At 38.6% G+C, this 12,741-nt stretch overlaps 1 protein-coding gene across 6 annotated transcripts in view; it reads left to right on the top strand.

Annotated features, from left to right (window-relative positions):
- lpp (LIM domain containing preferred translocation partner in lipoma) overlaps positions 1 to 12,475 on the top strand; it is a 418,112-nt gene extending 405,637 nt beyond the window's left edge. For 3 of the 6 annotated variants that reach the window (XM_057840237.1, XM_057840239.1, XM_057840238.1), the window contains exons 9-11: positions 7,515 to 7,693; positions 10,881 to 11,001; positions 11,087 to 12,472. In XM_057840237.1, the coding sequence (XP_057696220.1) occupies positions 7,515 to 7,693; positions 10,881 to 11,001; positions 11,087 to 11,215 (429 nt within the window). In that variant the 3' untranslated portion in view covers positions 11,216 to 12,472. Of the gene's footprint in view, positions 1 to 7,514; positions 7,694 to 10,880; positions 11,002 to 11,086 lie in introns of all 6 variants that reach the window. The other 3 variants (XM_057840235.1, XM_057840236.1, XM_057840241.1) reach the window with 2 other exon arrangements.
- The last annotated feature ends 266 nt before the right edge of the window (positions 12,476 to 12,741 follow it).

The raw sequence follows: 12,741 nt of genomic DNA, 5'->3' as shown, positions 1-12,741 counted from the left end.
AATCCTTGCCGAACCGCATGGATGCAGTCCTTCAAGCCCATGGAAGTCATACAAAATATTAAATTTGGATCTCACAGCACTACTACTTAATTCGCTTATGTTATGTACTACTTAATTTGCTTATGTCATGTAACATATTTTTGTATTTGAAGTACATTTTTTGTTTTAATTTTCACACTACTTTCTGTAGGCGAGGCGACAAAACTTTTGTCTTGCCAAAATTTGACCTTTATGTCTTCAATAAATGATCATCTTTTTTCAGTGAAACAAATATATATTTTTGTACATTCAACATCATTTGGGAGGGTCTTAGCTTTCATATGAGCCATTTCTGAAACCAATTGAATCATTAAAAGTCAGGTTATTAGAAATTGTTTCTACAAAATGGATAAGCGACAAGACTTTTGTCAGGGACTGTATACGCCATCTGCCAAGTAAGGCTGCCACAAGCAGCTAATCGACAGCTAATGAATTATTAGCAAATGAATCAACAACTATTTTCATTGTCGTTTAATCATTTGGAGACATTATTGACCAAAAAAATTATCTTTCCCCACTATCTCTTTTTATAGCATCCAAATAGCAAGTCTTTTAGATTTTTTATTTATTTACATTTGTTCTTAAAAAATATTATTCATTTTCATTTGATATGGGAAAAACATTACCTATTCTTAGATTTCTGTTTTTTTTCAGCTTTTGTTGAAGACTACAGAAATTAAATTGCCTGCATAATAACCTGCAAAAAACTACTGCGGTCAGGCCAGCCTCTACAAGGAACAACAAAGTCAAGCTAGCCGTCCCTTGTTTGGATCATTGTTTGCATTATGTGCATTACGGTAATATTGTCCCTACCAATGTTGAGACCAAACCTACGCCCTAGTCGTCAGCGCTGGCGAGTTCGGTTGACGTGGGTGGGAAGCTTGGCGTCACGCCAGCAAATAAAAGCCCGCCTTCTTTTTTCTTCCTCAGACAAAACTTTTTGTCTCTTTTGTTGCCCTGCCATATTTGCAGGATTTGCGTGAAAGCGTCTTCGCCGTTCTTCTTCCGTCTTTATAATCTTTCTTTCCGTTTTTATTAAAGATGGGTCCCATCACGTCATTTTCAAAGTATCGGAATCGGCAAAAAAATATCGGACATGCCTTTTTTTAATATATATATATATATTTTTTTAATTAAATCGTTTTCTAATTGTATTTAACGTTGCAGACAAAATGTCTTACATTCATCCAGTCTTTAGTTTTGGCTTAAAGTAGGGCTATCAAATTTATCTCATAAACGGCGGTAATTAATTTTTTTTTTAATTAATCACGTTACAATATTTAATGCAATTAACTCATGCGCTGCACGACCCACTCACGCATTGTCGCGTTCAATCTATAATGGCGCTGTTTTACTTATATATAGAGCTAACAAGCAATGTAAAATGAGTAGAGATAATTTTAGCAGTCTTTGGAGCCTCTTTTTAATTGGCTAAAGCCTTAAAATCCCTCTCTCAACAATAAGAAATATCGTAGGAAGCAATGTGGGGAAGAACGGTAGAGGTTGATCTTTTCCTTAACGCCCTATGTTACTTCCCAACGCAGAGAAGATATATCAATTGGTGCCACTACGCACAGTCATGGTTGCACTTCCCATCATGCATTTGGGCAGAACAGTTAAATGGCTACAGTATCATTTACTGAAAGCTCAACAAATACACTAGATGGCAATATTTAGTCACAATATACAAAGTCACATTTATCCTTTAAGAATTACAAGTCTTTCTATCCGTGGATCCCTCTCACAGAAAGAATGTTAGTAATGTAAATGCCATCTTGAGGATTCATTGTCATAATGTACAAATACAGTACTTATGTACTGTATGTTGAATGTATATATTCGTCCGAGTGTTATTCATTTTTTTCTTAATGCATTGCCAAAATGTATATGATCGGGAAAAATTATCGGGAATGATTGGAATTGAATCAGGAGCAAAAAAAAAAAAAAAGCAGTCGGATCGGGAAATATCGGGATCGGCAGATACTCAAACTAAAACGATCGGATCGGGAGCAAAAAAACATGATCAGAACAACCCTACTTATAAAGGTCTGAAAAGCTACTTTGTGGTGCTTTAAGTCGACGCACATGATTTAGTTTCGAAGGCCAAATCTTGTCCCTGAGCCTTGAAATTGACACCAGTGCTCTAGAAAGATATGTGTCTGTGTCCCAACGATGAGCGTAGTTTGATTCGAAATGTAGATCTCAAGCCAAGAACAGAAGCTAAAGACCTTGTCAAGATACTGGCTGAAGCTTCTAAGGGTGTGTCAGGGTACAGCATGTCTTGATTCCTAACCCACCAGGAATAGGCATGGCTGACTGTAAGGGGAGAATAAATGGGAGAGCTGCCACTGAAGCGACAGAAGCAAAGCTCCCTCAGACCTCCGCCCCCACTCATCTCCCCCGCCGTCTGCCCAAGTGTCCTGGCGGGAGAAAGCCTGCAGTCATCACAAAGTGGAAATATTTACCACCGCTCTCGCTCTCCAGTCAGCCGCTGAGGGCATCGGCAGCGATGCCAGGCAATGTGAGGACACACCAGTGCAAAAAAACAAGTTCAACTGGCTTCTTTCGCAAATTCAAAAATCTACTAGAGCGTCCAAAACAACATGTATTTTGAAAATCACTTGATTAATGAATGCAGTGCATAGACTTGCTGTAAAGATGATTGATTGCCTTTCAAAAATTAAATGCATTACATACTGTACTCTGTTGTTTTTTTGTTTTTTGTTTTTTTGGAGGGGGTAATTTTATTTATTTATAACATGCAGACTACTAATTAAGATTGTTAAATTTCCTATGCTTGCGTTAAAAAAAAAATACAGTACGATGTTGCACTTTTGTTTTTTAAATAATGTTATTTTGGTAAGATGAAATAGCTTACTTCTGAGTCTTGGGCAAAAAAATCAATAATCCATTTTCAAAAGAATTTATTTGGGAACTCATGATGGAAAAAATGCAGAACTCATTTCTGATGAAGATCACTGATTGATACGCTTTGCTGGACTGTACATTCCAAAAGATTTTTCTTTTAAAATTGTTTTGTTTTGAAATGTTGGAACCCCACACACTTTTTTCCATTAATGCAGACAAGAAACTTAAGTGAAAAGGCTCTGCTTCAGCACATTCGTGGTTTGTGCGTTTCAAAATATTTTTTTTCATGAAAAATTTGTTTTGAAAACCTTTTTTTTTTGGGGGGGGGGGGGGGGGGGGGGTTGGAACAGCCTACTCTACTTTTTAGTTTTCAAGCAACTTGACCAAAAAAACTGAAAGATTGCTTTTCTTCCCCAGAATGCAGTGTTCCCCTATATTTAAATTCCGTTCCTTAATATGTGATTTTACAGGTTATTTTAATTAGTGTGACCAAACTTCCTCTTGCCCGGACATGTCCACTTTTCAAATCCTGTCCGGGGCGTCCGGCGGGGTTTTATGAATTCATGAAACTGTCCGTTTTTTTATTATTTTTCACGGGATCAATTAGCGTGTGTTGAAATTGACTGATGCTTTGCACAGAATACTACGGTACTGTGCTGCCTGTGACGTGTTCCCAGAGAGCCTGCCCAGTTGTTAAGACTTTTATCACGATCAATACATACTATATACTGTATAATCAAATGCTCAATTGCCCGAAAGAGTAATTAAGACGAAAATACCTTTATTCTACTTTGGAAAGAAAGTTGCGTATTCTCAGACTGGCTTTATCATGGCGTCAACTGTCAATTCACATTCACAAACAAACCTTCGTCACGACAGGAGCTCACATGCTATCGGTATGTACACTTGCTAAACTTCTTCTGTCGGAGCTTTGTATTGGTGTGATCTGTAAAATCCCGTTTGGTGTCGCATCGTTGCGCTGCCGATGATCGTAAACTTTTATAGCAATGTTTGATCTTATCTTGGCTATCGGTGCATGCTAATAGGGTAGCTGTCAGTGAGCTAAGCTGCACTAGGAATTATGGGAAATGTAGTTTTAAACTGCTCGTATTTGGAAACATGCTGGTTGAATCATATGTCAGTTTATTTTGGTTATTGTTTAGCGTGCAATCTAGAAAATTGAATGAGTGGGAATAACAATTTTTTCATCGGCAATTCTTGTGATAGTAAATTATAAAACAATTTAGTTGGTACATAACCTACTGTGTGTGTATTGTATGTAATGTATGTACTGTATGTATTGACTGGACTAAATTTCAATCATATTATTATTTATCATTATTTAATTCCATTTTTTTTTTGTGTGTGTGTTTTTATTGTTCGATTATTTTTTAGGAATAATAAAGCCTGTTGAGTAAGAATTTAAATTTGTTTCTTTGGTTATATCCTATATGGCTATATATATTAGGGCTGTCAAACGATTAAAATTTTTAATCGAGTTAATTGCAGCTTAAAAATTAATTAATCGTAATTAATCGCAATTAATCGCAATTCAAACCATTTATAAAATATGCCATATTTTTCTGTAAATCATTTATATTTCCTGTAAAATAAATTGTTGGAATGGAAAGATAAGACAAAAGATGGATATATACATTCAACATACGGTACATAAGGACTGTAGTGGGCATTTCACTCTACTGTCATTTAAATCTGTCTATGCTGTCCTCACTCTGAAGCGTCTACTTTTTCCAAAGCTAGACAGCTAGTGAAAGACGCCATAATAATCAGACTTCTTTCTTTTTCATCTGATTTATTAATAAAATGGCCTCAAACCATTGTCCTCTTTAGACCGTCGTAAAACTACATAAAATAAGTACACAAGCATTGTATTAGCAACAACGTTAGCTTAGCACGCTATACAGGTTCACTAAACATAAACAAAAAGCGTCTCATACAAAAAATATAACATTTCGCTTACTAACATAATATGTACATTCTTTACAACAACCATACTTACGGACAAATCTTGTCCAAGGATCATATAAGCACAACATTACAACGTAGGTGTCAGCCCGAGACGTCCTCCAGCCATATTGAACTGGCAAGGCAACAATAAAACATGTCGCAAAGCGACCACAAGAGTTCGCTGTTAGACAGCACAAAAAGCCTTGCTGTAAAACTTATCAAAAGGCAGAATACTGTCTGAGCGGGACATGTGCGTTAATTGCGTCAAATATTTTAACGTGATTAATTTTAAGAAATTAATTACTGCGCGTTAACGCGATAATTTTGACAGCCCTAATATATATATATATATATATATATATATATATATATATATACACGTCATTCAAGAAAAGTTTAGGGCAAGTGCCTATTTTTGGTTGTGGGCTGTCAAAATTATCACGTTAACGGGCGTTAATTAATTTTTTTAATCAATCACGTTAAAATATTTGACGCAATTAACGCAGATGCCCCGCTCAGACACATTTAAATGACGGTACAGTGAAACGCTCACTTGTTAAATGTGTTTTATGGAGTTTTGCCGCCCTCTGCTGGCGCTTGGGTGCGACTGATTTTATAGGCTTCAGCACCAATGAGCATTGTGTAAGTAATTATTGACATCAGCAATGGTGAGCTACAAGTTTATTTTTTGATTGAAAATTTTACAAATTTTATTAAAACGAAAACATTAAGAGGAGTTTTAATATAAAATTTCTATAACTTGTACTAACATTTTTCTTTAAAGAACTACAAGTCTTTCTATGCATGGATTGCTTTAACAGAGTGTTAATAATGTTAATGCCATCTTGTTGATTTATTGTTATAATAAACAAATACAGTCCTTATGTAACGTATGTTGAATGTATATATCCATCTTGTGCCTTATCTTTCCATTCCAACAATAATTTACAGAAAAATATGGCATATTTTATAGATGGTTTGAATTGCGATTAATTGAGATTAATTACGATTAATTAATTTTTAAACTGTAATTAACTCGATTAAAAAATTTATCGTTTGACAGCCCTAATATATATATATATATATATATATATATATATATATATATATATATATATATATATACCGTATTGGCCCGAATATAAGACGACCCCGATTATAAGACGACCCCCTCTTTTTCAAGACTTAAGTTTGAAAAAAGACTTTTTGAACACCAAATTAATTTTTATACAGAAACGACCACGGAAAGCTTTTCTCTGACTGAGCATTTTTTAGGCGATCTTTTTGAGCTCTCCATCTCCGTACATTACACTCTGTGACACCATATTTCACAGCCGCTTTGCAGTTGTTTGAAGACACCGCCTCATTTATCACCATCAACTTGAAGTTTGCGTCATAACTTCTCCTCAGCTGCCGGTGTTCTGCCAAAATGTCCTACATCGGCGAAACGTCCTACATTAGTCGAATTTGACACCTAAATTACTACCGTGCGCTCTAAACTTGTTTTGTTTAGATGCATACAGGAATAACGTACTAAAGAAATGCCTGCAGAAAATACTTAAATGTAGTTATGTCAAATAAGGACGATTTAAATACGCTACATGACTAATGTGGTCAACTGCTTCAAAGCTAACACAAAAAAACACAATGGTTAAAAGTATGAGAGGGTAATACATGCAAAAAGTATCTTTGAGGCTGTGAAAAGGTTCTAAATAACTAAATAAAAACAAAAATAGTGAGTACTCGCCGCTTCCAACCGATGTGCGCATGCGTGTGAATGCATATGCAAGCGCCCTGAGCATTGTGTAGGACGTTTCGCCGCGTAGTAAGGAATGGCCAAACACCGGTTAACCTGGCCAATCTTCGACCCACTTTTCTCCAAATTGTCGCGAAGTTTCTCCATTTTCGGTTATCTCTTCTATTACCGGTATTTTCTTCTCTTTTCCTTCTTACCACTTTCTTCTTCGTGTCAGGGGTTCCCTTTGGCCGCCCGAGTCGCGTTCAGCATTCGATTCATTGATTACTGGCGCCATCAAGCGTCGTGAATGGGTATATGTCTAGGCCGCAGTTTTTTTTTTTTTTTTTTTTTTTTTTTAGACCGCAGTTATAAGACGACCTCCTCTTTTTCAATCTTATTTCAGTGCAAAAAACATCGTCTTATATTCGGGCCAATACGGTATATATATATATATATATATACGCAGTGGGGAGAACAAATATTTGATACACTGCCAATGGGTTTTCCCATTGTGAGTGTATCAAATACTTGTTCTCCCTACTGTATATATATATATATTTTTTTTTTAATAAAACTGAATTTTTCCATCCAGACAGACGAGGCACACTTTGAATATATCAAAGTTATATAGGCTTCTTTGAGTGAAGTATCTCGCAAAGTGTCCTCTTTTTTGGAAATCAAAATATGGTCACCCTTTTTAAATTATAATATATGAACACGAATGACAAAACACATATACTGTTTTGGTATTTCTACATCGCCTCTTTCATTGGTGCTTCGTGGTTTGAAACTTAACCCCACAAAAGGAGCAGGAGGGAATTACTGACACTTTTTTTTTCTGAAACAGTAGCCAAACCAAAGGCTAAGCGTGGTCTAAAGTGTGTTATTGTATGTTTTTCAGAACACGCTGGAGACGTGCAGCATGTGCAGCAAACCCATCATGGAGCGCATCTTGAGGGCCACGGGCAAGGCCTACCACCCTCACTGCTTCACCTGCGTGGTCTGCAAACGCAGCCTTGATGGCGTGCCCTTCACCGTCGACGCCTCCAACCACATCCACTGCATACAAGACTTCCACAAGTTAGTAGGCCTCAACACTGAATGCGCTAGTAGTACTAGTAGTAATTCCGGATAGAAGTAGAAAATAAAGTATCCGTAGTATAATAGAAAGATGTCGAAAAATCCTGTAACTAATAGTAGTCGTTGTTGTGGAGAACTTCGAGTAGTTTGTAGTTGTTGTTGTACAATTCGAGTAGTTGTAGTCAAAGTAAAAGTAGTACTAATAGTTGTAGTAATTAAAGTAATAAAGTAGTCCCCCAGGTGACGACCAAGTTCCATTCCTATGCTGGCGACATAACCTGAATTTCCGCGTAAATCAAAATGAACCCTTTAAGTACCCTTAAAAACCCTCTAAATCTCAAAATAACTCCAGAAAAAATGTATTATACGTCATCAGGGGTGAAAGTGGCTAGAATTTCTTTCCGGAACTCCCCGTCGTGAAGGTCGCCACGGAGCAAGAAATTTTATTTTTTTTCTTTCATTTTTTGGGGCCTGGGGGTCATACCTCTTAAACTACTGAAATGCAAAGAAAACTGTTTTAGCAGTTATTTCTATAACACATATAAGAACTGATTTTCATTCAAAATTGTATTTTTTTCAATGATTTACAAAATAAAAGTTAACAAAAACAGTTGTAACACCAACCTCCATCTCCTAATTTTTATTTTCCCTCATTTCCTCACATACTAAATGACAAATCTCAATTTTAACTACTAATGAACTTAGGATGTATATTCAAATTGAAGTTAATGTAAACATTTACTTTTTTTTTTTTTAAATAATTAAGATATAAGTAACATACATTCAGAAAAATAAGTACAAATGACTTATATTATGCAGAGTTAAATGAAACATAGTGCTGCAACGATTAATCGATTAACTCGAGTATTCGATTAGAAAAAAAATGTTCGAATTAAATTTTCCTGCCTCGAGTATTCGTTTATTTAAAGTGGCATTGTAATGGTTTGATTTGAAAGTGTTTGCCTTTAGTTTCAATCATTTGGGTGGATACACTGCCCTCTAGTCTGCCCCATTTCACATGGCTGAATCCAGCTGCTCCCTGTTAAGACCAACATATGCTAAATTTTTGTTTGCGCTAATGTTTTTTTTTTTTTTTAATGCATTCATAATTTAAAGGTATATTTAGCCATTTTTTGTGGGAATATGTGTTTTAACTATTTGTTAAGAGCATTGTAAAAAAAAAAAAAAAAACTTGGCATTTTATCGCATTTAAACTAGCGGACTTTTGCTATGTAAGTTAGCCAATTGTTCTTTTGTTGTATATATGGTGTTATGGTGTTATACTTATACAGCGCTTTTCCACCTTTCAAGGCGCTCAAAGCGCTTTACACTATCTCGCCATCCACCTACTGGTGATATCCTCATTTATTTATTTTTGTATACCGTTTCAGGCTCAGGTCAGGTATTTTAATTTTTTATGTTCCTTATCCGATTACTCGATTATTCGAACTAACTAGTTCATCGATTAATCTACTACTAAAATAATCGATACCTGCAGGCCTAATGAAATATATTTTGAAGATGGCGCAAACATTGACTTTTCTAAATAATGAGAAAATGAATAAGTAGGCCAACATGAATGAACAAATACAAGTCCAAAGTGCACGTTGACAGCTAAGATGTTCTTAACCTCCTCATCAGAGCAAATAAAACTAAATATGATAAATAAGCCTCCTCAACTCTTTCCTTGCTTTTAAAATTTTGACCCATTTTATGTTGAATTGCCCTTTTTTGTCGCATCAATTCAACCTTTTTTTTTTTTTTTGCTGTACCAGAAAACATGCACATTTGAACCAATCACAGCTAACTATCTTTGCTGATCACATGTCAGTATGTCAGCCAATTGAACGGATAAATGAGTCCAGTTGACAGCTCCGCCCATCTCTTCAGCTGAGTGTCCAAAACATGCGGCCGCAAGTCCGATGACACGATTACAAAGTCGATCATCGAACTGCGGCCTAGGGTGTCCTGGTGCCAAGTGCACATATGGACACCCTTATGTTTGAACATAGTGTTCTTCATGGACAATCCGTGACAAGCACAGAAGACCAATAACAGAACACCGCTCGGGTTCTGATCGGGGGGGCCGTTCCTCCCGATCAAACCCCTCCAGGTCTCACTGTCATTACCCACGTGAGCGTTGAAGTCCACCAGCAGAACGAGGGAGTCCCCAGAGGCGGCGCTCTCCAGCACACCCTCCAAGGACTCCAAAAAGGGTGGGTACTCTGAACTGCTGTTTGGTGCATAAGCACAACAACAGTCAGGACCCATCACCCCACCTTAAGGTAGAGGGAGGCTACCCTCTCATCTACTGGGGTAAACCCCAGCGTACAGGCACCAAGCCAGGGGGGCAATGAGTATGCCCACACCTGCTCAGCGCCTCTCCCCGTGGGCAACTCCAGAGTGGAAGAGGGTCCAACCCCTCTCGAGAGGTCTGGTACCAGAACCCAAACTGTGTGTGGAGGAGAGTCCAACTATATCTAGTTGGAACTTCTCTGCCTCACACACCCGCTCGGCCTCCTTCCCCTCCAGAGTGGTGATATTCCATGTCCCAAGAGTTAGCTTCTGTAACCGGTGGTCATACCGCCAAGGCCCCCGCCTTTGGCTGCCGCCCAAATCGCTACGCACCCGACCCCTTTGGCACTTCCCACAGGTGGTGAGCCCATGGGAGGGCGGACCCACGTTGCCTTTTCGGGCTGAGCCCGGCCGGAACCCATGGGAAAAGGCCAGACGCTCGCCTTCGAGCCCCACCCCCAGGCCTAGCTCTAGAGGGGGCCCCCGGTAAACCGCGTCCGTGCAAGGGAAACTTAAATCCTGTGGTATTTTTCATCATAAGGGGTCTTGTGAGCCATGCTTTGTCTGGCCCCTCACCTAGGACCTGTTTGCCATGGGTGACCCTGCCAGGGGCTTAAAGCCCCCAGACAACATAGCTCCTAGGATCATTGGGACACGCAAACCCCTCCATCACGTTAAGGTGATCACTTAAGGAGGGGCTCACACAACGTGAGCAGTATAAAACAATAGAGAAAAAGAGTTATAAATTAAAAGCGGTCCGAAAATAGCCTGAAAATTACATATATTTTTGTTGACGTGGTATCAGAAGATCTGGAATAATCTGGGTAAACTAAATGGTAATAGTAGAACAAGTTGTAAGTAGTCGCAATATTTTTGTGTTGTGGACAAACAGGAAGTTTGCGCCGCGCTGCTGCGTGTGCAGTGAGCCCATCATGCCAGCCCCCGGTCAGGAGGAGACGGTTCGCATTGTGGCTCTGGATAGAGACTTCCACGTGCACTGCTACCGCTGTGAGGTGCGAACCACTTCCTGCTCAACTCAGCACACAACCGCTCCACATCGCGAATTCACCACTTGACGTGTATGTGTTTTGAATACAGGACTGCGGCTGTCTGCTGTCGGAGGGCGACAACCAGGGCTGTTACCCTCTGGATGGACACGTCCTGTGCAAGAACTGTAACAGCGGACGCATCCAGGCGCTCTCCGCTAAGGCCACCACTGACCTCTAAATAGGCAAATGATAAAATGTACCTACGCTGCCATTGACGGCGATTAAAAAAAAATCAAATTCGCCGTCAGTGGTAGCAAACGAAATTTCGTCAATTCCAATATTTTCTTTATCGCGTTTACCGATCAAAATCGGGCGAAAATTCCGCTAACATTGCCTCGTGCCCTAGCGTTAGCGCCTCTTTATGAATTATTCTTCCTCCTATGCAGAAAAAATATGCAACTTTCTCTTTGTTTACGTCGGAAATTCCGCCTCTAACATGGCTTGCATCAATCGCATGGACACTTTATCAGAATTTTTATGAATTAAGGAATTTTTTTCATGTATAGAGCAGATCGTCAGTGCTATCTTTGCATCAGGCCAACGCCGTAGGACGCTGCCTAGCGCTACCAACTACGCGTGTTAGTATTTCTTAAATCATGACACAAACTACACATAGCCTCCCATAGCTAAAATATATCTTACCGATATACTGTTCAACTTTGATTCCGACGTGTACGACACGCTCGCACAAGACCGATTCCCGCCATTATCACTAAGCTAGTCCAAACATACAACGCTAGCGCTAAATGGTAGCACATGACGTAAAATGATTCTATTTTTAAAAATTTAACATAATGACCTTTTTTTTAAATGCTTTTGTGTTTTTAGCTTGCTATCATTATTAAAAAAAAAGTGCCTTTGACCCGTTTTGTGACCAAAGTAAACCAACAAAATGGCCACCTCACATGCAAACATGTTTTTGATGTTTTTTTCCCCCCCTTCTTTAATAATAAAATGTTGCAACTGCATCCACTCTTGTTTTGTCATTAACTGACATGCCTCAGGGAAAGGAAAAATTCACACACAAATGCAATGACAGTTGACATCATTGTTGTTTTAAAATTTTAAATGATTTTAGTTATTTCAAAATGTGTTCGTCTTCGTCTAGTTTTAGTCGACAATTCTTAAAATGTTTTCGTCTGAACTTCGAAAGTTTTTGTCCATGAATAAATACATAAATAAATGGTTACCAACAATTTTAAATGAACATTGAGAGGCAAGCACGTAATTGTAGCGTGTAACATGTTGATGACGATAATACACACTCAGTAGGAAAACAGCACATTATCTGCAACTAGAAATCGCAATTTTTGGAGAAATTACTCTGGGTCTTTGCCCCGCCCAGGTTGGTTTGGGGACATTTCGGGGACAATATCGGGTCACTTCCTGTTGATCTGGGAACATTTGGGGGGCGTGGCCTGGTCATATCAGGTCATTTGGGGACATTTGGGGGGCGTGTCCTTGTCAAATCAGGTCATTTGGGGGCGTGGCCTGGTCATATCAGGTCATTTGGGGACTTCTGGGGGGCGTGGTCTAGTCATATCAGGTCATTTGGGGAAGAAGCCTGGTCATATCGGGTCATTTGGGGACATTTGGTTTCCTGTTGATTTGGGGACATTGTTTTTTTGCCATTGAAAATGAATGGGGAAAAATTTTGACGTCCATTGCCGTCAATGGCATCGGCTTATGTAGGCGTCAATGAAA

This window comes from Corythoichthys intestinalis, chromosome 7 (assembly GCF_030265065.1).
Source record: "Corythoichthys intestinalis isolate RoL2023-P3 chromosome 7, ASM3026506v1, whole genome shotgun sequence".
Lineage (NCBI taxonomy): Eukaryota > Metazoa > Chordata > Actinopteri > Syngnathiformes > Syngnathidae > Corythoichthys > Corythoichthys intestinalis.
This window is presented reverse-complemented; position numbering and strand designations above follow the sequence as displayed.